The following is a 26,798-nucleotide window of genomic DNA, read 5'->3' as shown; positions in this document are numbered from 1 at the left end:
CACAGACCACAGACCACACTTATCGCAATTATTGTGCACCTTCTATTTGTAAGACAGTGCTAATGGTTGTAAACATTGTCCCATGTAAACCCTATAGCAACCCCAAGAGGTAAATCCCATTGAGGATTTGAGGCAATTTTAAAACTAGAGCTTACTGGGGTTCAGTGTCTCATGCTATGATTGGGATAAAGATGTTGACGATTGCTGATTGCACCTGAAGAAAGCTTTAAGAGGTGTTTAATGCAACATATGTCAATGAAACAATAAACACTAAAAAGGCTTACAGGTTTTTTGTTTGTTTTGCAGCACCATAATATTTGCATAGGCCTACACTGTCTAGACATGCTGCTTCATATATTACGTAGACTATTTTATTCTAGTTCCAAAATAGGGAAGACATTTAAGAATATTCTTATAAGGACATCGAAGGTAACAGGATAAAATTCTTGTTATCATAGAGAATGATAGGTAAAATTCTTGTTACCATAGAGGATAAAATTCATGTTATCACAGAAGAAGGTAGAGAAACTTCAAGAAGCAATGCTCTTTTGGTACAATTTTATAATTTCCAGCTGTCTTAGTCTGCTTGGGCTGCCATAAGACACCCATAGTATGGGTGCTTAAACAACAATAATTTATTTTCTCACGGTTCTGGAGGCTGGAACTCTGGGTCAGGGTGCCAACATGGTTGGGTTCTGGTGAAGGTTCTTTTCTTGGCTTGCAGATGGCCACCTTCTTGCTGTGTCCTCACTTGTTGGAGAGAGAGATGGCTCAAGCTCTCTGGTGTCTTTTCTTATAAAGGCCCTAAATTCCATCAGACCAGGGCCCTGCCCTCACGACTCAACTACTTTCCAAAGGCCCCGTCTCCAAATACAATCACATTGGAGGTAGGGCTTCAACATATGAATTTGGGGTGGGGGGTTGAAGGAACACAAACATTCAGGCCATAACACCAGCAACTGAGTGGTTTGGTACAGTTAAACAAGCAGGCAAACCCAGATGATCTTGATTTAACTCCCAATGCTGTTGTGCTTAGGTTACCCTGAGATTCTGGTTCCTTGTGTTAAAGATGTGGTTAGTAATAACCAGGCAGAGTGTTCACAGGAGGATTGAATGAAAGAAAGCTTTTGTGCCTGACACAGAGAAAACACACAATAAATGGAAGATGTACTCCCATTCATCAATAATCTGAAAAGAAAAAATCTAATTTAAGTTTGTTCAACCTGTGGCCTGTGGTCCACATGTGGCCCAGGACGGCTTTCAGTGCAGCCCAACACAAACTCATAAACTTTCTTAAAACATTATGAGATGTTTTTGCAATTCTTTTTTTAGCTCATTAGCTATCATTAGTGTTATTGTATTTTGTGGTTGCCCAAGATAATTCTTCTTCTTCCAATGTTGCCAGAGAAGCCAAAAGATTGAACACCCTTGATCGAATTGACAGGAAGAAGTTATTTTTTTCTTACTGGATTAGTAGCTGTGTGCATTTGGCATATTAATATCTGCTTAGATAAACTGTTTACTGGGCATCTAGGCCAGACATAGAACTTATATTTCATTTAAAAAGATCAATAGTATCACACACAGTTTAAGAACAGGCTCCAGAGTAAACAAAGCTGGATTCGGATACCAGCTCTGCCATGTACTAAGTGTGTGACCTTGGCCAAGTTAGTTCATCTCTCTAAGCCTCAGTTCGTCTCAACTGTAAAATGGGGAGAAAATAGTACCCGCTTCATAGGGTGGTTGCTGAGGAGTGGAGAGGTGTTTCAGACAGGACAATAAACATATGCAAAAAGTCAGAGAGTGAATACTGTATTGCCTCATTCCTAATCAATTATGGGCATGGATGTATCTACATCAGGGTTTCTCAACCTCAGCACTCTTGACATTTTAGGCTGATAGTCCTTTGTTGTTGATGGTGGTGAGGTATTCTGAGTGGAATGTTTATTAACATCTCCAGCCTCTATCCACTAGATACTAGTGGCACCCTACCCCCAATCCAGATAAACAAAAATGTCTCTAAATATTTTCAAATGACCCCTAGGGGGCAAATCTACCCTCGGTTGAGAAACATAGGTTTATGCTAATTCTAATTTATACTCGATTAGATTTATTTTGAAAAGAAGAGGGGATTAGTGTCTCATGTATTCAGTATAGATTTGCTTTTGGAATGATTTCTATTTAAAGAAAATTATCTTTCGAAGATGAATTAAGTTTATCTTGATTCTGATGGTGGTTTTGTAAGTGTATACAATTGTGAAAGCTCATCTAATTGTACACTTTAAATAATGCAATTTATTGTCTAAAATTATGTTTTAATAAAGTTGATTTTTTTGAAAAAGAAAATTGCTTATATCCTATTGTGAGTTGAAAAATGTACTTATAGATTTTTACATGTTCTTGGCGTTGCACACATATTTTAAATACACAATTTAAAATGTAATTTTTTGGGTGTCAAAAGTCTGCCTAGATATTTGCTTTCTATAATGGTGTAGTACATCATGGGTACAGTTCCATTCAGAGAAAAATTTCAGTAGCTGTTTTGTGCCACTAAGTTTTAGAATCTGTCATCATGCCCTAAAATAACTGCCAGTGGTCAAGATTTAAAAAAAAAATACTAAGCAACATGAAGAATGAAAGGGAAAATTGGCATCAGAAGAAAAGGGGTTGACAAGTGAGAGACTAATGAGTCTGAAACCCAAATGGAATATCATCACACGAGTTCACATTTGTATTTGAACTAATGGTGTGCATCCGGTTTCAATGAAAAGTATACATTTCAGGTTTGCTAATCTTTCACCTCTAAGATCAAAGTCCAGCTACCAGGAGACTTCTGTATTTAATAGTGCTGTTTTCAGTATTGTTTAGACTCTCATTATTTCTGGTCCTGTGAACAGTGTGTTTCAGCTCTATTGCAGGCAAATTCAATTTGGTCTTGTGAGAGTACAATATAGGACTCCTAACCTCAGGAACTTGCTACATCATGGGGGAGACTGAAATAGATTTAGTTATTTATGTATATTTTTGAAATTTTATTTTTATTTTATTTCTTATTTTAAAAAGTTTTAAATTAATTAAAAAATTGTGGCTACATAGTAGGTATATGTATTTGTGGGGTATGTAAGATATTTTGATACAGGCATGCAATGTGAAATAAGTCCATCATGGAGAATGGGATATCCATCCCCTCAAGCATTTGTCCTTTGAGTTACAAACAATCCAATAACATTCTTTAAATTATTTAAAAATACACAATTAAGTTATCATTGACTATAGTCACCCTATTGTGCTACCAAATAGTAGGTCTTTTGATTCTTTTTTTTTTTTTGTACCCATTAACCATCCCCGCCTTCTCCCTCCTCCCCCTGAAATAGATTTAAATAAGTACAAGATGAAACAGAGCATAATAAATGCTCTCAACACAGAGGTGAAAACAGCTGCATTCTTCTGGGAAATCCGGGTGAGGCTTCCTATCATAGAAAGTAATGGTGAAAGAGACCTTCAGTGGTCATTTAGGGAGATTCACAAGTCTAGCTCTTAAGGACTCTTTTAGAAATATGGCTTCAAAATACATCACTCCAAACCTACTGCTATGGTTTCGATGTTTGTCCCCTCCAAGCCTTATGTTGAAATTTGAGCTCCATTCTTGGAAGTGGGGCCCAATGGGAAGTGTTTGGGTCATGAAAGCAGGTCTCTCATGAATAGATTAATGCCCTCCTTTTGGGGTGAGTGAGTCCTCACTGTGTTAGTTCCTGCAAGAGCTGGTTGTTAAAGAGAGCGTGGCACCTCTCTCTTATGTCTTGCTTTCTCTCTTACCATGTGATATCTCCACACTCTAGCTCTCTTTTACCTTCCACTATGAGTAGAAGCACCATGAGGCCCTCACAAGATGCAAATGTCCAACCTTGAGTGTTGCAGCCATCAGAATTGTGAGCCAAATAAATCTTTTTTTCCTTACAAGTTACCCAGCCTTGTGTATTCCTTTATAGCAACACAAAATAGACTAAGACACCCAAGGAATCAGAATTTCTAGAGTGAAGGTATTAGGAGTCAGAATCATTAAAAAGTTCTCCTAGTGATTCAAATGATAAACTAGGCTTTGGGAACCACTGATCCTATCAACCCTCTACTCAATGTTAGAATTCTCTGAACAGAATTTCTTCAAGGTTTTTGTTTAGCACTTCTAGAGCACAGCAAGCTCACTACCTCACAGGACAGCCCTTCATGGGGAATGTGTAATGTGTAGGGTTTTGATAGTCAGAGGTGGAGGGTAAGGGTGTTTGAGGCAGAGTAAATATTAGAAATAATCAGAAAATAGAGGGAGATAAGTTTGGAAGGAAAACTTGGAGCTCCTGCAGGAGGAAACCTGTGCCAGGATGAGGGGCTTGGAGAGCTGACTGCAGGAGCTCAAGTGAGGAGTAATAAGAGTTTGGATTAGAAGCAGTAGGAATGGCAAAGAGGAGGAAAGAATAAACTGCATTGCAGGGCTAGCCTACAAAGCTTGATGACTGGGAATGAGGATGATTCAAAGTTGATTCTTGGATTTTGAGGTCCTGGAGTACAAAAACATTAATCAGGACAGTGACATTAGGATCAGGAATAGGTTGAAAAGGCAGATTACAAATCAGATTTTGACATTTGAAAATGCATGTGTTTCCATCACCTCCCACATCACTCTATCACTTGTCCCAGGGCAGAGTTTATCTATGACTCCCTGTGTATGCTCAGAGATTGGCACTGAGTACACTCTCAGAATGTCTGGTGAGTGAAGAGCCACTATAAGTGTCTTCTCCTTTTGTATCCTCCTTGCTTTAGTTTAGGACCTTATTTCTCACTTGAATCATTGCAGACTCAAGGTCTCTAGCTTATACCACTGTCTTTGTGTGTTTTAGAACAAGGCACCCACTGTGGGTTTATAAATCAGAAAAAGAGCCTGCATTTAAATGAGTACAGCCCTTTGTTCAGGGCTTGGGAAGCAAAGTTCACCTTTGTGGGATGATAAATGTATCCCTTCCTGCAGGAGGAAACTTCCTGTACCAGGATGGAGGGCTTAGAGAGCTGACTGCAGAGGTGGAATTTTAGATCTCACTCATTCCCTCAGCTGGCACAGAGCACCCTGGAAATGTCTCCCAATTGCCCAACTTGATCCTGCCTTGCCATATCTCTCTCTTTTCTCCCCCCTAGAATTATTTACTGAAGTACCTGCCATTTCTATTTCCCTCAGTCAGAGTGATTTTTTTTAAATTCTAAAATGTAATCATATCACATTCTGCTTCAAACCTCTCAATGTTTCTCCAGTGGCTGCAGCATGAAGTCCAAAGTCCTTAACTTGTAACAAAAGTCCATTTACGACAGATTCTTCTGAGCCTCTTCTCCAGCAGCCACTCTCCTTCACCATCTTCCTCTTCAGCTGTAGTTCCCTGAACTGACACTGCACTAACAGGCTCCACTGCCCTCACTCCTGGCCCAACAGGCACTGCCCCTCCCCAGTGCCCCAGATGGCCAGACTGCTTCTTGTTTCTCCCAGATCAACTTGATTCATCTCAAGGAAGCTGTTCCTGTCCTAATTCCAGTGTAGATTAGCACCTGTCCCCTTGCACCCTTCCTTCCTGCACTGATACCTAGGACCTAGAACTTTCCGGGTTGTGGACATCCTGCTTTCCTGTCTGTGACCTCCCTGAGGACTAAAAATGTGTTTTGTTTATGTCTTTTCCTCTAGTATTTGGCTCAGTCTTGTTGAATGGACAAATGAAAACCTGACTTAGAGATAAATGAAAAATGTAGGTTTTTTATCGCCAAAAAACCCCAAAACCAAAACCCAGACACCAAAAAATCCAAACAAAAACAAAACCCTCAAACCAAAAAAAAAAAAACCCCGAATGTTTTTTGCTTCTTTCTGAACACGAGGTATCTTGTGAGTGGTCAAAGCCCTTTTCTTTTCCATATTTTCTGTAGTCTTGAAATGGCTATTCATTTAGGAGGTTAATGATCTATGGGAAGATAATTACTTTGGTTTATTTTACATCCTGTGGCTTTATTTTAAGGCTGATTTGTTCTGGTGTGCTTATGTATTTAATATTTGTGAGATACTTTAAGAAAAATTGCCACCAGGCTTGGTGGCTGATGCCTATAAACCCAGTGCTTTGGGAGGCCAAGGCAGGAGGATTGCTTGAGGCTAGGCATTTGTAACCAGCCTGGAAAACATAGGGAGTCTCTATAAGAAATTTTAAAAGAAATTAACCAGACCTGGTGTTGCGTGTCTGTAGTCCTAGCTACTTGGGAGGCTGAGGCAGGAGGATCGCTCAAGCCCAGGAGTTCTGGATTACAGTGAGCTATGATTGTGCTACTCTACTCCAGCCTGGGCAACAGAGTGAGACCCTGTCTCTAAAATAAATAAATAAATGCAAATGAAAAAAATTGCCCATAGATTTAGTAATGTATTTGACCCCTTTAAAAACAATTAAACTTTATTTTTTGAAAAACGTTTTGAAGATGGAGGACTCTGCTCATGTGCCCGAGACTGAAAGGTCAGCAATGATAACTCTAATAGTGATTTCATTTGTTCAAATGCTAGACCAGCCCAGTGATGAACTTTGGAATGCCTAGATAGTCTATCAAAAAGCTGTGCCTGAAACTTCCAGCCTGATTTGTGTGTGTGTGTGTGTGTGTATCTCTTCCCACAAAGAATGTGAAGAGCTGTGAAAACATGTTCAATAAAAGAAGAGACAATTAAGTGTAAAATATCACTTAAACATCAACAAAAATTACAACTAGGCAAAATATGGCAGTAGAATGACAAGACAATAAAAATGAGAGGTGTGTCATCCAAGTGTTAGCCTAAATGTGGGTAGAGATGACTCTGTGCAAAGATTTTTCTTCCTTGGAGCCATGATATTAACACTGAGAAGAAATGCTGCTTAAGGCACAAGTATGTGCATGGTAAATGTTTATTTTTTTCATTCTTTTGACAGCAATTTAAAAATGTTATCTACGATGTTCAGCATGAATAGTTTTTACTGCTTTTTCAGCTTATTTCTAGTTTCCAATAGTATTTATGGCTTTTTTTTTTTTTGCTGTGACTCTTAGTCATTTTTTGAAAACTGATGAGTAAATAGTTACTGATTTTAATACTCTTTTATGATTAACTATTACACAAGAATTGGGCTTTACACACTGATTTTTCCTTCAACTTTTTTCTCCACACCCTGTATGTAACACAAGCTTTGTTCAAGGGAATAACTATGACAAATATGTTTGGATATAACTTGATTTCTAGTTTTGGCTTGGAGTCTATGATATTGTGCCTTAGTTACCTTATCTTTCAGATAAAACTTAAATTTCTCAACACCAATATGTTCTCCTAATGCAAGGCATACTTATTGTAGTGAAGGTATTAATTCATATTTTAATTGATTAATACTGTAGTCATAAATGTACTTTAAATTTCCCACAAACTTTCTCTTGTAAGTATGCCTCATTTCCATTTTTTCTGTGAAGTGAAGTGGTATAACAACTCATACTGTCAATATCCAAAATAATTCTCCCTCCTTTCTTTACATATCTGTTGGGTGCCTTATGGGGAGCTCAGAGAGACATACTTGGCCACAAAGAGAGACAATTCCGTCTTAAACAGCTTTTCCCCAGCATCCTTACGTTGTCCAGTACAGTGCTAGGCTCATATGATGTACTCAGTAAATATTTGCCAATTCAAACTTTACATTATAAGTAATTTTATCATTTATTTCATTTCATTGTTTATTTTAGTGGTAAAGGGTACCTGGTGTCTATTGATAGATTACTCTTACTTTCCAAGTTCTGAGGCCAGCCACAACCTCAAAGAAAGAAATAATCTTCAAGGCTTATTTACATCTATTCATTTGTTCATTCATGGAAAAATTATGTACAGGAAAAATGTAAAGTGGAAGGAAAGGGGACAAGGATACACTTCTGCTTCTTTTCTGGTATGCAGAAAATTAATCATATAATGTTTATTGAATTTGCCTCAAAGGGTTAAATGAGAAAAAGATTGCAAGTCTATCTAACACAGTGTCTGACACATAGTAAATGCTTCCAAAAGGTAGTTTGTTTATTTTTATGCAATAGACTACAACCAAGGATCTCACTCCTTTACTTCTGCATGACCCACTGTCCTATTTTCTTGTTTTGTCTTTTTCATTCAAGAATGATCTGTGTGTGCTTTCTTTTTGAATCTGTAAGAGGGGTTCAATGTTTAGTTATGTAGTAAAGTGCAGATGAGAACCTTGGGTTAGCATTTCCCCTAAATCTTTTCTATGATTTAAGACACCTTGGGGAAGGGATATATGAGCTCCTACATTAACGGATGATGATTTTTATCTTTACCAAGTGACCCACAATTTGTTACTGGTGCAATAAGTTAAGAAAATAGCATACTTTTATGACTATCATTTCACAGTCACTCAAATCAGAACTGGAATGTCACAAAAACAACTCCCTGTTAGCCCAGAGGAAAAAAAAAGAAAGAAAGTAAAGGGGAAATTCAGATTAGTCACAAAGAAGTTCCCCCGCCTGCCTGCAAAAGTTGCAGCGTTAAAACTGAGAGAGTCCGCTTTGCTCTTTCAATCGCCTTTTAACTCTGGCCCTGGGACCTTTGCCTATTTTCTGATTGATAGGTTTTGTTTTGTCTTTACCTCCTCATTTCTGGGGAAAACGTCAGTTTCATCGCAGGTTCCCCTTTTCCATATCTTCATCTTCCCGCTACCCAGATTGTGAAGATGGAAAGGGTCCAACCCCTGGAAGACAATGTGGGAAATGCAGCCAGGCCAAGATTCGAGAGGAACAAGCTATTGCTGGTGGCCTCTGTAATTCAGGGGCTGGGGCTGCTCCTGTGCTTCACCTACATCTGCCTGCACTTCTCTGCTCTTCAGGTAAGATGCACCACTGGGTGCTGTTTTCCCACCAGCTCGTGCTGATGGCAGCTGCAACGGCCGCAAACAGTCGCTTGGAAATAATCTTATGCCAAAAGTGTTGAGTTTTTTTTCCCCTCCCCATAGCAATCGTAAAGTGTGGTTAAACGCCCTTCTGTCTCTCCTTTCCTTCCTTCTTTTCAGCAGTGGCAGTGGTAGGGCAGAGTGGAGGTAGGGCAGAGGCACAGCTTCTAGATCTTTTTCTTTTTCTTTGCAATGCAAGATTCCTTGTATCCCTTTATAAGCTGTCACTTTGAAGCTTTGAGTCACCGATATACCTGGTCTACCCATTGTGATAGTAATGTGTTTGATCAGGCAATTAATATTAAAAGGAAATAGGAAAGAGACCAGTTCCACTTTCCCATAATATTCACATACTCTATAGACCTGCAAGGTGATTTGCTTTTTAAAGAATGCTGAAGGTATCAATATTAATAGCGGAGCAATGTGTGCGTGCATGTGTGTGTGCCTACGTGCTCACTCATTCACCCCAATGATTTAATCAGATATTGTTTCTCACAATCTATCTCTTCTAGTCATAATTTAAAGACATCATTTCATCTTTTCCCTACCTTATTAAATGCATCATATAGTAGGAGATTATCTTTCTAGTATTTTCCCCATATAGTTAAAATATTTCCATTTTTCCTTCACTTTATTCTTGTTCCACACTTCTCTCTTTTGCATTATTTTTTCTTATTCAGTAGTTCAGATATACAGATACACATTATTAGGTATTTAAGGATGTTCTTCACTGCAGAAGATGCCACTGGAGAAAAATAAATCTATACTGTCCTCGTGTTCCTTTGTTGAGCTAGTCTGACAATCTTGTTTTCTAGGTGGTTGCTTTGGGTTAGAAATGTTTCTCCCCGATAAAGGTCAGGTAATACAAACTGATTTCTGATGGTCTTGTCTGAGATTAAGCACCTCCAATGAAACCACAATGAGATGAGCAGCCTTGGCAAATGCCTGGGCTTGTTTCTGCCTACAGGAAATAGGGTTTTCAGTGCATGGAGGCTGGTAAGAGTGTGTGTGGTTATGATCACTGTACCACAGACAGTGCTTGTGTCTCCAAATTCCAGAAGTGTAGCTGGTGTCATGCTCAGGTCTGCAGACCAGGGAGCACAACAACACACTCATCCTCTCCTCATCGCACCACATAGTTATGACTTATTGCAGAACTCTTTGGGTGAAATTAAAGTAGGCAATTTGGGGAGAGGGTGTGGGGGAAGAGTAAGGTGTCCATGGCAGGATGCCCAAGACATCGACCGGATGCCCAAGACATCAACCGGAATTAGGCTCTTTTGAGAAGAAAACAAAGAGAGTAACCAAATATAGAACAGCTGAGTGCATTCACCAGTCTGGGAGCCCTGAGAGTGCTTTTTCTAACAACCACAATGTTACATATTTCCTTACACCATGGGATGATAAAACACAGGACACATGGCTCCATTCAAGGCTAACTGATTGCACAACGGCTCTGAGCAGGAGAGAGCAAAAGGTGAAACACAGTTGTCCAGCTTGCTGGTGGTTGGGGTCACGTTGGACTATGAACATCCAGGAGATGTTGAGAAAAAGAGGGGATCCTTTCCAACAAGTCATCCAGCAACTCTGGGACAGAAGGAAAGCTGTGGGAAGAAAAGCAGGGTGCTGGTTTCTAGGACACTAAACCTCATGGTGAGTGATCTCTAGGGGAGAATTAGCTTCTCTAGTCCTGGCACAGAGATGGTATAGGTGGTATACCAAGACATAGGTGGTATATTTGAGTTGTTTGCTTAAGAAACATGCTCCTGTCTACTCTGAATATAGATTTCTTTTTTTTTTGCTCAGATATTTGAAGTTCTTCACTTGATGTCAATTATAATTTTTTTATTTCTAATTAGCTAATGTAATTTCTTATATTGTTATAGGATCTGGGACAGCACAATGGGTCCTTACATTTAATCTTATATTTATTACTTACACTTCATTATGAGAAGGATAGCATAGATGAGTTGTGTGTGTTTTCCCTAGAACCTGATAGTTTACCAAATAATGTTGGTGGCAGTGATAGCAGCAGTGTGTGTGTGTGTTTGTGTGTGTGTGTTTTTGTGTGTGTTGGAAAGAGAGAGAGAAACAGAGACAGATTGAGAGAGAACATTGTAGAGCAGCTGTTGACAAAGAGACATAGACTAGTAGCCATTTAAAACTCATCTACAATACTGTTTGGAAGTTTGATTGAGGGATCGGGGGGGTGGTGGTGGTGGTGGTGTTGGTAGTGGTGATGCAAGTCAAACCTCTATTTTATAAGACATAATGTTACAGTGATGTGTATTGGAGGTGAAATAGAGCTGAAATGCTCACCATTTACCCCGTCAAATTGGACTTCTTTTATTGTGAGAGAAAGGTTTTTGGGAAATAATTATGATTTGCCCTTTTATTTCTTAGATTTAATTTTTTAGCCTTATAAAATAATTGCCTACATGAATGGCTCTGTAAATACAGATATAGCTGCCAAGCTCCATTTGGCTGTCAACTTTCCTTTCAATCAAGTTTATTTAGTAGCCTCTGTTTTCTCATCACTGGATTAGGTCTATCTACATGCATGAAATGTAGAATATTTTGTTTTCAAGATGCCAGAAAAAAAGTTAGACCCTACCCACTCCTCATCTAATTTACTTTCCTCTTTGGGCCTTGATTTTTATCATCTGTATTATGAGAAAGTAGGATCAGATGATCAATAAGATGTCTTCCAGCTCAATATCTTATGAGTATATAGTTTATATATTCATAGAATGGATATAAGGATTTGAGAAATACAAAATGTGAGTTAGTATATTTGTGTTTAAGCTTATGGATTTCCTGGCTCCTAAGAAGGGATTGAGGGGAATCAAATTTGCACATATATACTTTTCTATACTTAAGTTATATATTCTGTACATATCTAAATAACCTATTCTGGATTAGCAAAACACACTGTTTAGAAAAGGGAAAGAAGTGAATGCCCTGTAAGAATATTCATGACATAAGGTATATAATTCAGTGCTTCTGTCACCAAAACCAATACACACTGTTTGGATATTACATTGGGACATCCACTTAAATTGTCAGGCTTCCGGTCTTACCTGGAACTTCAGCTATGGAACAAAGGCAGAAAAAGCTGACCTATAAGGTGTGAGAAATCTCATTGAAACCATTGAAACTTGGCTCTTCCAAGATTCATATCACCTTTATCATCACCCTCAAAGACGTGAAGGCTTTAGTGATTTTTTTCAGCAATTCCTACTGTTAAAGGCTTACATTCTTATCACTTTTTTTCAGCTGAGAACAACAGAAGTAGAGATACTTAGAAAGTGAGTTGACCAGTTCTGTATCAGTGAAAGCTGGAATTAGAATTCACAGTTTCTTAATGAAGTTTCGGACTACAGCTTGGACCTTTCTTTGTATCATTTAATAAGAGAAAGAGAAGTTTGCCTGAAAAAAATATTGTTTCAGATTAGCTTAATTTAAATGTCTCCATGTAATTTAGCAAGTTTTTAGAAGTTCTTTTTTAATGATAGATCTGCAAATAAGATAATTTCAAAGGCATTTGAATTTGCTTTTCATAAGCAAATCTTTGAGAATTAAAAAATTAACATCTGAAGTTGACTTGGCTTGTCATAAGGCATTTTGAGGCTTCTAAAGGAGGTATTAAACATATAGAATCATTGAATTTGGGGGCAGGTATTAGATATAGTCTATTTACAGATAAGAAAACAGAAACCTAGAGAGGGTAGGTGAACCATTCGTGATCACTTAGCTGGTTAATTCATCAGAACTCCTGATTCCTACACTGTGGTTCTTCCTATTATCAATGAAGCCATCCTTACACAGATTTTTTTCCATTGAGTGTTTACTTGTGCTAGGTACCGTTTGAGGCATTGGAGATATAAACATCCATTGGAGAAGGTTTTTGAACTATTTACACTCACAGTCAAGATGCAGGGTGGGGACAAAAGAGTGACATGCTCAAGGGACAATGGGAAGATGAGAGGAGGGAGGAGGGAGGGGCTGCCTCAGCCTTCTGGGGAGTCAGGAAAACGTGCAGGAGGAGATAATGCTTCAGCTAATACTAGAAGGAGGAGGATAAATTCTTTAAGCAGACAAGTGGATGGGAATCAGTGGGTAGGGGCGGAAGGCTTACTAGGCAGAGCAGCACGTTTTTCTGAATAGCTCAAGTTGAGTGTTCCTGTGGGAAAGTGGTGGAGATGAAGCTGAAAAGCTGGGGAGGTGGGGAGCAGTTCACAAAGGATCTGTGAATCATGCTAAAGGAACACGCTTCATTCTCTCCTACGCCAAAGGAAATACAGGAAAAATTACCAACATTGATACCTCTCCAAATTTTGCTTCTCTTTTGTGGTCTGTATTTTGGCAAATATAGAAAGTGAGTCTAATCCGAACAGCACTAGGGGGCACCACAGTAAAAGTAACCATTCTCTTATGTCTGAAGACAGCTTATCCTCTTTTCCTGAAGAGTTGATTAGAAAACTTCTCAGGCAGTCAAGAGCTCATCCACAAATAAGAGAATGAACAATATCAGGGGCAGCTAATATTTTTCACTATTTGCAGAGTGATAATACTTTCTAAATGAAGTGTTTAGATATATGTTTTGATCTGGGTATTCAAAATAGGACAGAATAATTTGGATGGGGATGATGCTGGAAAATATTGCACATGTATGCACATATAGATCCAAATACACACACACGGAGGAGAGTTGGGAAATAAGCAGAAAGGCTCTAGGTATAGATCTAGGGATAGAATCTCTCTGTTCCTCTTCTCTGACCTCAGCTGCTGGTTACTAGTACTGAGTAGACCCAGCCTTGTTTAGGGGCTGGCCACCTTGGCCTTCTTTTCTTCCTCTTCTTCTTCTTCTTCTTCTTCTTCTTCTTCTTCTTCTTCTTCTTCTTCTTCTTCTTCTTCTTCTTCTTCTTCTTCTTCTTCCTCTTCTTCCTCTTCCTCTTCTTCTTCTTCTTCTTCTTCTTCTTCTTCTTCTTCTTCTTCTTCTTCTTCCTCTTCTTTCTTCTTCTTTTCTTCTCCTTCTTCTTCTCCTTCTCCTTCTCCTTCTCCTTCTCCTTCTCCTTCTCCTTCTCCTTCTTCTTCTTCTTCTTCTTCTTCTTCTTCTCCTCCTCCTCCTCCTCCTCCTCCTCCTCCTCCTCTCCTTCTCCTTCTCCTTCTCCTCCTCCTCCTCCTCCTTCTCCTCCTTCTCCTTCTCCTTCTTCTTCTTCATATATATATATATATATATATATATATAGCAATTACTTCCCTCTCAAATGACAGCTTCCCCCACTTCAGGGATTCTCCATTCATGGAAAACGAAAGTTAATCCTTTTGCATCATTTGGGTTAGAGGAGCTACATACAGTGTTGTTATTACTATTTAATGAGGGAAAAATAACCCAGCTGAGTTGTAAGTGGAAAGGTTTATGTCTCCATAGTCACTAATGAAATACATGGTAGAGTTGGATTGAAACTGAATTTTCCACCATCCTATGCTTGTATATTTCGTTTGTAATCACCCATGCTTTTGATAACCAATCTTTTCAAACAAAGGAATTAAAACATTTGCTTATACAAAACTATAAAACATCATCTCAGATTTTGGAGGAGTCATTGAAGTATAAAGGGAGTGCCCTAGGCCAGGAACCAGAATTTTTCAGTCCGGGCTTTTACCTCTTGACCCCAAGTAAATTTCTTGAAATTCCCTGGGCATCAGTTTAATCATTTCCAAGACTGGAATTTGGTTGTGGTGAGGATTAATTGATACACGGCTTTGTAAATGCCAAAATTATTATTATCATTATTTATGAACATGCTTCCATTAACATACTGCTACTAAAATGTTGACTTTGTAGTATGTGTGTGCACACATACACACACACTGTAACTCAAATCTCAGAAAGCATATCATAGTTAAGGTTAACCATAACTTCATGAACCTTGATTTCCCCAATATAATTTTTAGGATTAAAAAATCCACCTTGGAAGAGTCCTATTATTTTTAAACATAGATTTCTAATTAAGATTTCATGGGTACATTAGAGAACAAAAGAAGAATGAAGGGGAGAATTTATGAGGTTATGAAGTGTGATTAGGTTCAGTGTCTGTTTGCATGTGGTTCAGAGATCTAAAATTACATACTTAGAGCACATGGCTTAGGCTATTTCCATTTCTTCTTATTTTGATATATTTCATCCAATTCTCCAATGACTTGGCTACCAAATAAGGCAGGAAATTAGATTTATAAGAGGCATATCATCTGGTTCACTAATTTAGAAACATTGGGGAATATTACTGGCATAACTAAAATTTTTTTTCAGTAGACCTTTCATTCTGAAATGCACCTTAATTTTTATAAGTTTGCCTAGCTTGATAACATGCAAATGCTATTTAAGAACACATGCTCCTTGACAGAAAGATGGACAAACAAATCTGAACTTTAATTCTTCTTATACTAATTTAATAAGAGCTTGTGGTTAGAGAGCCTTCATTCCCAAAGTACTATATTGTACAGGTGGGGAAGTGAGGGCTCCAGTGAGTTTAAGTGATGTAGCCTCAGGGCTGGGCTCCCCAGCGGCAGCCAGACCTTCATCCTAGAAAGCTAGTGAAACAGTGTCAAAGATCAAGATGGAATGACAATATTACAAAAATTATAAAGAACATCAAAACATGCATCAAAGGAAAGCATCTTAATGAGTTATAAAATAAGTCATAAAACACGTATTTTACAGTTTAGTAATGTAAAACGTAAAATGTGTGTTGGGTGATGACAATTTTTAGCTTCTAAGACCCCCATGCATATTAATCTGGCCCTGTATATGGTGCAATAAAACCTAAACTGAAACCGTTTTTTAGAATGGACGGGTAGCAGGGAGGTTGAATGGTGTTATTCAATGTACTACTTGCATTAATAGTCCCTCATCTTTGCAGAGCTTTTTCCTACTTCTGACCTCATTTCTTCACTAAGGCCTTGGAGAAAGATTGTGTGCAGTTTTACACATATTGTTACAGCAGAGGGGTCTATTGTGTTGAAAGTGATCTTCTGTTCAGAAGGTCTTCTTATCACACAATCCTTTGAAATCTATCTCGCTTTTGAATATTGTGATTTGCCTAATCTTTGAAATGGAAATTTTTCATTAGACACTGTATTCCAATAATCTAAATTGAGTTTAGACATTGAAATGAGAATATTAGAAGCTGAGGAAGGGAAAGAACATTTTCTGGTCCAAGAGAAGAACTCAGGTGTGCCCGGCCCCAGTGCAATGTCTTGTTCAGTCTACTAGGTTGCCTTCTCAAGACAATATTCCCTCCTTGTTATATAGCAAATTAGATAAGGGAATGAGTGATTTCAAATAAAGAGACTGACTGCAGTAATTCTGCTACTGTCTTTGTATTCAAGGATGAATGGGCCAATTTCTTTTTTTTCTTCTCTACATTGAACTTTTATTATGACAATATACAACTGGTAATATGCACCGTGACTGAAGAGTTCTCATATAATTTGATTTGGTACTGGCATACGAATAGACAGATCAACGTTTGGAATTTAGAATCCAAAACGAAACCTGCACATTTATGGTCAATTATTTTCTTTTTTTTTTAATTTTAACTTTTATTTTAAGTTCCCGGGTACATGTGCAGGATGTGCAGGTTTGTTACATAGGTAAATGTGTGCCATGGTCGCTTGCTGCACAGATCAACCCATCACCTAGGTATTAAGCCCAGTATCCATTAGCTATTTTTCCTGATTCTCTCCCTCCCCTTGCCCCTGCAACAGGCACCAGTGTGTGGTGTTCTCCCACATGTCCATGTGTTCTCACTGTTCAGCTCCCACTTATAAGTGAGAACATGCGGTGCTTTTCTGTTCCTGTGTTAGTTTGCTGAGGATAATGGCTTCTAGATCCATCCATGTCCCTGCCAAGGACATGATCTTGTTCCTTTTGATGGCTGCACAGTATTCCATTCCATGGTGTATATGTACCACATTTTCTTTCTCCAGTCTATCATTGATGGGCATTTGGGTTGATTCCATGTCTTTGTTATTGTGAATAGTGCTGCAATGAACATATGCGTGCATGTATCTTTATAATAGAATGATTTATATTCCTTTGGGTATATACCCAGTAATGGGATTGCTGGGTCAAATGGTGTTTCTGCTTTTAGATCTTTGGGGAATTGCCACACTGTCTTCCACTGTCCTCTACAATGGTTGAACTAATTTACATTCCCACCAACAGTGTAAAACTGTTCCTTTTTCTCTCCAACCTCACCAGCATCTGTTGCTTCTTGACTTTTTAATAATGGCCATTCTGACTATAGGCCAATTTCTAAAACCTTGAGCAATATATAGTGTTGACTAAAGCCAATGTTAAATATTACATGATCTTGTAGCTGATGAAGGTCCAGGGATGTCCTGAAGGGCTAAGTTCTACCTTAGTTCAACATTTATTTACTAAGTGCCATTATGTTTGAGACATGGTAGGAGGTACGGTTTGAGACATGGTAGGTTGTTGATTTGATTGTTTACCTAAATATAGGACATTTCTCTTGGGAATCTGTCAGTTGCTAATTGTATTAGGGACAATAAAACCACAGTTCATGCTCTCTCTGAAACAGAGAGGAGGGAGGCTTCTCTGCAGGAAAACTCATAGCCATTACTTAGTAGACTCGATGAGAAGAGTGGAAGTGGTTAGAGAGAGAGGTGGCTATGGGGATATCACACAGGATATATAGTGGGGAGGAAGGGGAGGTTAAGAGAGAGATGACTGGGAAAATATGCTGGCAGAGATGGTAAGGGTTGGGCACGGAGAAAGAGGCGGCTTTGGATGGCAGGTAAAATGGCTTTTCTTTGTGTTCATTAAGTCCTAATAAACTCGTTATCCAACAATGTTTTCAAAGCCACGCATCTTTGTCTCTAAGAAATGTAACTTTTGGGATAAGTCTTTCTGAATATGGGAAACTCCTTCACCAACGAATCATTTTTTCCTACTTTTCCTACTCCTCTCTCTAGGTGGAATTCTGAACTTCCCTGATCGGAAGTCGGGGCTGATCTTTTTGTAAGGGGGCTGCTTCCACTGAGAATAGACCATGTCTGTCAGATAAGGATCTATCCTCTCAGTCTACTGTGGTGGCTAAGAGTGAAAAATTCTCCCTTTCTCTTCTGAGGCCCCTTGAGACACACCCTGAGAGCTTGTGAGGTCATGCTTTCATGATCTCTCAGATCTCCACTGGTTGGCATGAAGCCCAAGGTGCGGGGAGGAGAGGTTCACGTCCAGTGGCAGTGGTTTGGTGAACTGGGGAGTCCCCACCCCAGATCTGTTTCCCTCTACTAGCCCACTACTACCACCCTCTACTAGCCCACGTCCCACTGCCGCCCTCCACCAAGACCTTGACATTGTGGCCTTGTACCAAGCGAGGAATGTCAAGGCCCATATAGTGAGTGCAGAGCCCACTTCCTGGTTTCATGCTTGGTGAGTATCATTTGCTCCTGCCACAGATACCCTTCACCAGGACAAATGTCAAATGAGTTTAAGGTCGACAGCCCCATGCCACATCCTAGTGAGTCAGAATTAGACGTACACACTCTCCAAAGATGAGCTCTTGAAACAAGTGTCACTTTCTTGGGAACACAGCACAGGCTGCTGAATAAATGCCAGATATCAGACACTTTCCACCTTTGTTCTTGGACAGCCCAGTGCTAAAAGCGCTGAAGGAGGCCAAGAAAGAACCTAATTCTGGCTCTTCTTTGCTACACCTGCATGAGGAGCCTACTTTGTACTTGTCCATGGGCCTGCAGTTCCTTGCCAGGACAGTTGTACCTAATCAGAGCCAAGCCAATAATTCTGGCAACCTGAACTACATAGGCAACCCTGCAACATTGGTTGAGGAGCTCTTTCTAGAGGAGGATTTCTGGATATTTTGATGTATATCTGTGTATTTTGACAACTATTCAAAAATTAATATTTAATCTTATTCAGTATTGATGATGAAAATAATTCAAATTAATTTCGGACCCTCAGATAAGTGCTTTTTTTTGGCGTTCTTTACTCTTACAATAGTGTAGGATAAAGAGAAGGGATGTTATCATGAACTTGGGATTCAACTGAACTCAAATGAATACATATTTATTCCTGACCAAGTTCTTAACAGCACTAATTTTTATTTTACTATCTGTAAAACATGGGTAATTATTCTTTCTAAATCATAATGTTATTTTGAGCAGCAAATGGGATAATACATTTGAAACAGTGCATAGCGTATTGTGAGTGCTCAATAAGGTTTTATTTATTCTTTGCCTTTTTTTTTTTTTTGAGACAAGTTCTCTCTGTCATGCAGTGGCATGACTGTGGCTCCCTGCAGCCTCAATCTCCTGGGCTCATGTGCTCCTCCCACCTTAGCTTCCCAAGCAGTTGGCACCACAGGGGTGTATCACCATGTCCAGATATTTTTTTATTATTTTTATTTTTTTTGTATAAATAGGGTTTCATCATGTTGTCCAGGCTGGTCTTGGACTCCTGAGTGCAAGCAATCGGCCTGCTTTGACCTCCCAAAGTGCTGGGATTACGGGTGTGAGCCACCGCACCAGGCCCTTTTTCTTGAATGCACAAAGGATGGCCTCATTTCTAGACCTTTCTTCCAACTATTAATAATTATAGAATGTCTTTTGCTCATCCAGGTCTTCTCTGTCTTTCAAGGCCTAAGTCCAGGTCTTTCCTCCTTGTGCTGTCAAAGCCTACAGTGATTTTTCTGTTCTTTGAAACCTTATGACTTATATTGCCTGTAGGTATTTACTAAAGGTTTTATGTACAGGGACTATTTTCCCAACTGGCATAGAAGTTCATCAAAAGTAAGGATTGTTGTTCTATCCCCTTGTGCTCCAAGAGTTGAGTGTAATAACTGCTGCATAGTAAGTACTCAATAATTGCTGATGCTATTTTTAACCAAACTACCAAATAATATGACAACCATATTATTCATTCAACTACTGAATAACACCTACAGCAGAGAAAAAATTTCTTGAGCACCAGCTTTTGGACAGGCATGCTTTTTGCACAGGGTGTGGTTGAAGATAAGTTCTCTAGATTTAGACTTTTGGAAGTTCATAGTTAACAGCAGTGATTTTTAAATCTGAACCTTGGTTACTTGTAAAAATGAAGATTCCTGGATCTACACAGACCTTTTGATTAGAGTCTTTGTGAGTAATCTGACCATCTGCACTTAAAACAACAACAACAACAACATATTTTGGTGGTGATTCTAATGCACATTTAGAGTTTAAGAACCACTGGGCTGGTAACCTTCCTATTGCATTATCAGCTGCTGCCAGACATGACACTTGTACATTACATTATTCAGTCATTTAGTCAAAGAGCCCATATTTGCCAAGTGGGTAATTGATTGTTCCTTTTTTTTTTTTTTTTTTTTTGCTTCACTTATGGGAGCCCTGAAACCCAAGAGGGAAGCCCGGAGTGTGGGCTCTCCCTTTTCTTTCTCATGATGAGGTCATTGCCAATCATCTGTACGGCAACTTCTTCTTTTCTCTAAGCTTGCTATTAGAGAATACAAGGAATGGAATATTAAAATCTTCATAGAATTTTTTTCTTACTTCAAATTCACGTGGGAGAAAAATAGTACTTGTGTGGTATAATAAAAATTATACTGAAATTGAAGGGCATGCATCAAATCATTTCTGTGAGCCTTAATTTCTTCATATGCAAAATATAATGTTCAACTAGCATATGACTTCTTTTGCATTTTTTTCATGCTTCTAAGACCATTACATTCAAAATTCATGGCTATACTTCAATTCTGGCATGGATACTTATGAGCATTTGCATTTCATCCTTGAGTATGGTGTGGACTCTTCAGACCTTCCAGATTGAAGAAGCTTTATTCTATAGACTGTGCTTAGATGGACACCCCCTGGCCCTTTGATATTTTCTATTTTCTTTGAGTATGTGGAGAAGATCTGGGGATTTTGCTTTTCTTGATATACAAAACACTAAGTCTATGTGTGGGGGTAGATCAAATGTCTTCTGATTGTTTTCTGTCAACCTTTCTCATGAAACCCAAATTCTTTTGTATTGTTTCTCTGAGGTACGGGGAGTCAGGGCACTGATATGATAACTTTGTTAGTCTTTGTTTTTTCTTTAATCCATTCCTCCATTCTGTTGTCATATATAAAGTTTATATAGTATTATGTAGAATAAATTATGAACATGACATTTCCATGTGCATCCAAGAATAATTGCTGATGTTTATTAACTTCTTGCAATGTTCCATGCCAGGTCCTGATCACTGATATATATTATTTCATTCAAACTTCACAACTCTCTGATATACAGATTTTTACTCTCTCCATTTTACAGATTAAGAAACAAAATCAGCAAGATAAATGCAATTTTCCCGAGGTGACACAGCTAAGTAGTCTTGAGTAGAGGAGATAAGACTTGTATTCACTGGCAGTATAATCAGTCAATAGAGTGTTTTTTTTAATATTGGGGTTAACTGTGCATTCTGTGAGTTTTGACAAGTGTATATAATGACATGTATTCACCATTACAGAATCATACAGGATGCTTTCAGTAACCTAAAAATACCCTGTGCTCTACCTGTTTATTCCTCCCCCATTCCTAACCCCTGGCACCCACTGATCTTTTTAATCTCCATAGTTTTACTTTTTCCAGAATGTCATATAGTTAGGTCATTCAGTATATACCGTTTTCAGATTGGCTTCTCTTGTATAATAATATGCATCTAAGATTCCTCCATGTCTTTTCATAGCTTGATAGTTCATTTCTTTTTAGTGCTGCATAATGTTCCATCGTATGGTTGTATCAGTTTATTTATCCATTCACCTACTGAAGGACATTTTGGCTGCTTCCAAGTTTTGACAATTATGAACAAAGCTGCTATAAACATCTTTGTGAATGAGTGACTTTAAATACTTGTATGGGAATACAGAAACTGAAACTCAAGGATTTGATTTAGGCCTTGAAGATGGTAAGATTTTAATGGGCAGAAACAGATGGAGGGACATGCTGGAGGCAGTGGTGTGATCTTGGCTCACTACAACCTCCGTCTCCTGGGTTCAAGCGATTCTTGTGCTTCAGCCTCCGCAGTGGCTAAGATTACAGGTGCATGCCACCACGCCTTGCTAATTTTTGTATTTTTTGTAGAGACGGGCTTTTGCCATGTTGGCCAGGCTGGTCTCAAACTCCTGATCTCATGTGATCTGCCTGCCTCAGCCTCCCAAATGCTGGGATTACAAGCGTGTGCCACTGCATCCGGCCTACATTTTTTAAATGCTTACCATGTACCATGTGCTGGCAAACTGCTGGATGCTTTAAGTTATCCTATCTAAACTTGGTGTTCATCTTCTGGAAAGTTCCACTCACAGTATTATGTCTTATTTTCACATGTATAAAGCCTAAAGCTAAGAAATGCTATAAGTTTTCCAAATTCAAAGAACCAGAGAAGTCACAGTTTGAACTAAATTTGACTCCAAAGTCTATGCTCTTTGTGCCATCCTACCAGGCTGCCTACCCAAGTTCAAGGAGATCAGAAAAAGTAGTTGCCTAGATCATTAGACACAGAAAGGATATATGGGGCAATAAAGCTTGACAATGAGGTTGGAGCCAGGCTTTTCAGCACTTTGACTTGGGCACCGTGGGAGTGTCTCTGGGCACTGGGGTAGTCAGCATGAGGTCATCAGGTATGGAGGATGAGGGGGAAGATGGTTGGAAGGCCAATGAACAAGAGGAAGGACCACCTTTTTCTACTTCACAACATTGCCTAAACTTGATGTTAGTAAGAGACTTCTGAGGATATGCAAACTTCTACCCCTATGTGACCTTCAGGAGAAGGAACAGGATGCCTGAGTCTGGAGTTCCAGTAGATCAGCTTCCTCCAGGTTGATCTACTGGAAGTCTAGACTCCAACACAGAGGAAGTCACATGTGCTTTACTCACTCACTGCCTGTCAGCATCATGGTCCCAGAGAATGTCTGATTGGTCACTACCACCCTTACTTCATCAGGGTACTTCAAAAAGTTGGAACATTCCTTAAGTTGCAGGATATTTTTGGAGATCTTTGCAAAGTCAGTCAAAATAATCAAATCACAAGGGCTTTTAGATCAGGGAGTGAAAGTAAATTTGGGAATGAGGAAGCTTTATGTTTTTTTCTCTTTTATTAAATTAGACTTAAAGTCACAACTTTTAAAATCTAAATCATGGAAAGCTAGTGCTGAAAGGAATGCCCCTGATCTTTTAGTGACTTTTAAAGATGAGAAACTGCCATCTAAGGAGATTATGAAACTTGCTTAAGTTGGCACAGTGCCTACCTGCCTGGCATTAGCACTCTGTCGCTGCACACTGAGGCCTGTGCTGTTTGTGCCACTCCACAGACGGCTTCTTTCTGACTTTAGCACGTGGCAATTCATGCTGGCACTAACTAGCCCAGGGAGCAGTGGCAACATTTATTTACCCAGGGAACTATGGTCATAGGGTCATTTGCCTTCTGACAGGTTTTCTTCCAGAGCATTGCCCTTAAGCACGAAGGACACTAATTAGCCATCCTGCCACAAACAGTACACAGAAGGCGGAGAGCTGAAGACTCCTGCTTCTACCCAAGTCTCTCCATGTGCTCAGCACGTTGAACTCATATTGTTCCTGCAGCCCAGTCCCTGGCAGGGCTCAGAATGGCTCTCCATTCTTCCTATGCTGCCTGTTGGTTTTAGCTTGGTAAGGCTTGTGATTATACTTATAATAGAAGTAGGGAATTCCTCATCTGTGTGGGCAGGTGCCAGTGGAATATGCTAGACTGAAGCTACCAGTGTGCCAGGAGAGTGGGAAACAAGAATTCCACTACCCAGGGCATAAAAACAAATCCATCTCCAAATTTTTGATTAGGATGTCATGCCAAAATAAGCTTGTGGGAAGAGCCGTTGTTCTTGGCAGGCATAATAGGTTTTTTTTTTTGAGATGGAGTCTCCCTATGTCCCTCAGGCTGGAGTGCAGTGGGGCGATCTTGGCTCACTGCAACTTCTGCCTCCCAGGTTTCAGTGATTCTCCTGCCTCAGCCTCCCAAGTAGCTGGGATTGCAGGCGCGTGCCACCATGCTCGGATAATATTTTTTTTTTTTAGTAGAGATGGGGGTTTCACCATGTTGGCCAGGCTGGTCTCAAACTCCTGACCTCAGCTGATCTACCCGCCTCAGCCTCCCAAAGTTCTGGGATTACAGGCATGAGCCACCATGCCCAGCAGACACTTTTTTCTATTTTCTTTTTTAGTAGGTAAGACAAACATATGGTACAAAACTTTTTAAAAACTTAGACCATGAAAAGCAGAGGTCAATCCTACTCCTGACCTCAGGCTTCCAATTTTTTTCTCCAGGGACAACATTTACAACTAGTGTTTTGTGTATTCTTTCAGATACATTAATATATTGTATATTCTTTCAATGCCCATACAGGTGTTATTATTATTATTTAACACAAATGGCAATATACTTTATGTATAATTCTCCCCCCTCCCCCAACTTTTTTTTACTTCAGAGATCTTGGAGTTGGCTCCATATTGAGCTTCTTTGTTCTTTTAACCACAAAAGTACTATAAATGTTTTATCTATCAATCAGGTTTCCTCTCTTCACTGTTTTACTTCTCTTTTAGCAATTGAGTACTGACTTAAGTTAGGTTTTTTAAGCTGTTGAAGACAGAGATCCAATGTTTAAAAAAGCTACACTGAATATATTGAGCTCTGTAGGATTGGGACAGTTTTTATTGCCTTTGTCCTCTGAAAATAGGATGCTTTTACTCCTGTGTTAAAGTGAAAGACCAAACAGGCAGGAAGCTTCCAGAACTCCCTCCCAGTGCATTCTGGGAGTCTGTGGCAATGATGGATTGACTGAACACAGCATTCTCCATGAGAGAATCTCTACGACTGAATGGGTTTCTTAACAATATGACTGTAGTGCTACATTATCCAAAATGGGAAATTGGGGTGCAGTGAGACAAAACAGTATACCAAAGAAGAGTTTGGCAGAAATGCAGACAGATCTCAGACGCTTGCATGAAGGAGCACAATAGTCCTAATTTGTCTTAAGAGATGTTATGGAAAAGCAAGGGGGCAAGGTCCAATTTTCATAGAAAAAGTCAGGGCCGGGCATGGTGGCTCGTGCCTGTAATCCCAGCACGTTGGGAAGCTGGGTGAGAGGATTGCTTGAGGTCAAGAGTTTGAGACCAGCCTGGGCAATATGGCAAAACCCCATCTCTACACCTCAAAAACCCCAAAAAACAAAAATTAATCAGGTGAGGTGGTGCGTGTCTGTAGTCCCAGCTACTCAGGAGGCTGGGGTGGGAGGATCACTGAGACCAGGGAGGTCGAGGCTGCAGGGAGCCGTGATTATGTCACTGCACTCCAGCCTGGGTGTCAGAGTGAGACCCTGACTCAAAACAACAACAACAACAACAAAAAGTCAAGTCTTCTGTTGTTTTTTTTTCTCTATAGGCTACTGCATTTCTGCTTCGCTGTTCCATTAAATATGACTTGCGAATTTCATTTGTTCATGTTTTTTTCCTAAAAATATATCTTTCCTCCTCCCTCAGGTATCACATCGGTATCCTCAAATTCAAAGTATCAAAGTACAATTTACCGGTAAGTACTGTCAAAAGTTTGATTCATATTTTTGAAAGAATCTTCTCTTCAGTCTCTTAATTTCCTCTGGAACACGAGATCTCTCCTTTTCCTAAGGGAAGGAATTAAATTCCAGTTAAATCCCAGAATTGGTGTAGCTTGCATATTGTTTTCATTAGGGATACAGGTATATAAAGAGAAAGGGGATTAATTATTCATCAAATATGTGCTTGTCTCTGTACTAATCACTTTATGTTCCTCATTTAATCCTCCAAGGAACCTTCTGGGTAGAAATTATTTCCATTTCTTAGTTAGGGAAACTAAGGCTTTACTTCTTACAAGTCTGTCTGGCTGTAAGACACATTATTGCCTGCTAATTGTATTCCGGGGCAAGAGTTTACCTTAATGAAAGTTGGAGGAAGCCCTTGATAGAATAAAAACTTCGACTCCAGAGAGAGGATTGTTTGGTTGTTTGGGTCCGTGATTACTGCTAGCACAACCCCTACTGGTTTCCACATGAATATTCATTTTTTAGTTAAGTTCTCCTGAGCCTGAGGGAAGGGAAGTATTTCTTGCCCTCCATAAGTGGTCCTCATTTTCAGTTCAAAGTATGTCCCTCTGGACTGGTACAAAGAAAGAATTACTGAATTGTGGCTAGCAGTGGGGACCTATTCTTTTGCCTAACAAAGGAACATGGGCCAGAACAGGGTGTGTCCAACATGTGGTTACTTGGCTATTCAGGATGATTTTAGTGCTAATATGGAAATAAAAGAAGTTCAGGCTTTTTGGCTTGCACTTGGGCTGGCCCTGCACAAAACAACCAAGTCTATCACTGCCTCCTACTCCACTTCCTCCTTTTCTTTCTCCTGTGGCAGTGACTCTTCCCAAAGTACCTTCTGGGAAAAACTAGCAATAGGAGGTAGAGAAGAGAAGCAAGTATATGCCCTTGAGCTCTTCCACCTGCAACTTTGAGAGCCCACCCTGAATCCTCGGATATGGTGTGCACAGCTGCATTATTAAGCTTAAGTGACTGCTAACAAAGGCCACTGGTAACTGCTATGGATAGGTCCAATGCCTGGGGCATGTGGAAAATTTGCATTTCATGGTCAGATGACAGAAAGGCAAGAGTTGAAAACAATTGCTTTGAGTCAAGCTTCAGTGTATGGGTAGTGTGCAGGGCTAAGGCATGGGGCACCACTGC

General features: G+C 39.5%; 1 protein-coding gene across 9 annotated transcripts in view; it reads left to right on the top strand.

Annotated features, from left to right (window-relative positions):
- The window catches only part of TNFSF4 (TNF superfamily member 4), a 307,507-nt gene that overhangs the window by 277,065 nt on the left and 3,644 nt on the right, over positions 1 to 26,798 (top strand). For 5 of the 9 annotated variants that reach the window (XM_063627392.1, XM_063627390.1, XM_063627388.1 and 2 more), the window contains 2 exons: positions 8,745 to 8,906; positions 25,570 to 25,618. In XM_063627392.1, the coding sequence (XP_063483462.1) occupies positions 8,754 to 8,906; positions 25,570 to 25,618 (202 nt within the window). In that variant the 5' untranslated portion in view covers positions 8,745 to 8,753. Of the gene's footprint in view, positions 1 to 8,593; positions 8,652 to 8,744; positions 8,907 to 9,826; positions 10,623 to 25,569; positions 25,619 to 26,798 lie in introns of those variants that run through there. The other 4 variants (XM_063627391.1, XM_063627395.1, XM_063627393.1 and 1 more) reach the window with 3 other exon arrangements.

The sequence above is a fragment of the Symphalangus syndactylus genome, chromosome 12 (genome assembly GCF_028878055.3).
Source record: "Symphalangus syndactylus isolate Jambi chromosome 12, NHGRI_mSymSyn1-v2.1_pri, whole genome shotgun sequence".
Classification (NCBI taxonomy): Eukaryota; Metazoa; Chordata; class Mammalia; order Primates; family Hylobatidae; genus Symphalangus; species Symphalangus syndactylus.
The sequence above is the reverse complement of the archived record's forward strand: the minus strand, read 5'-3'. Positions and strand labels throughout refer to the sequence as shown.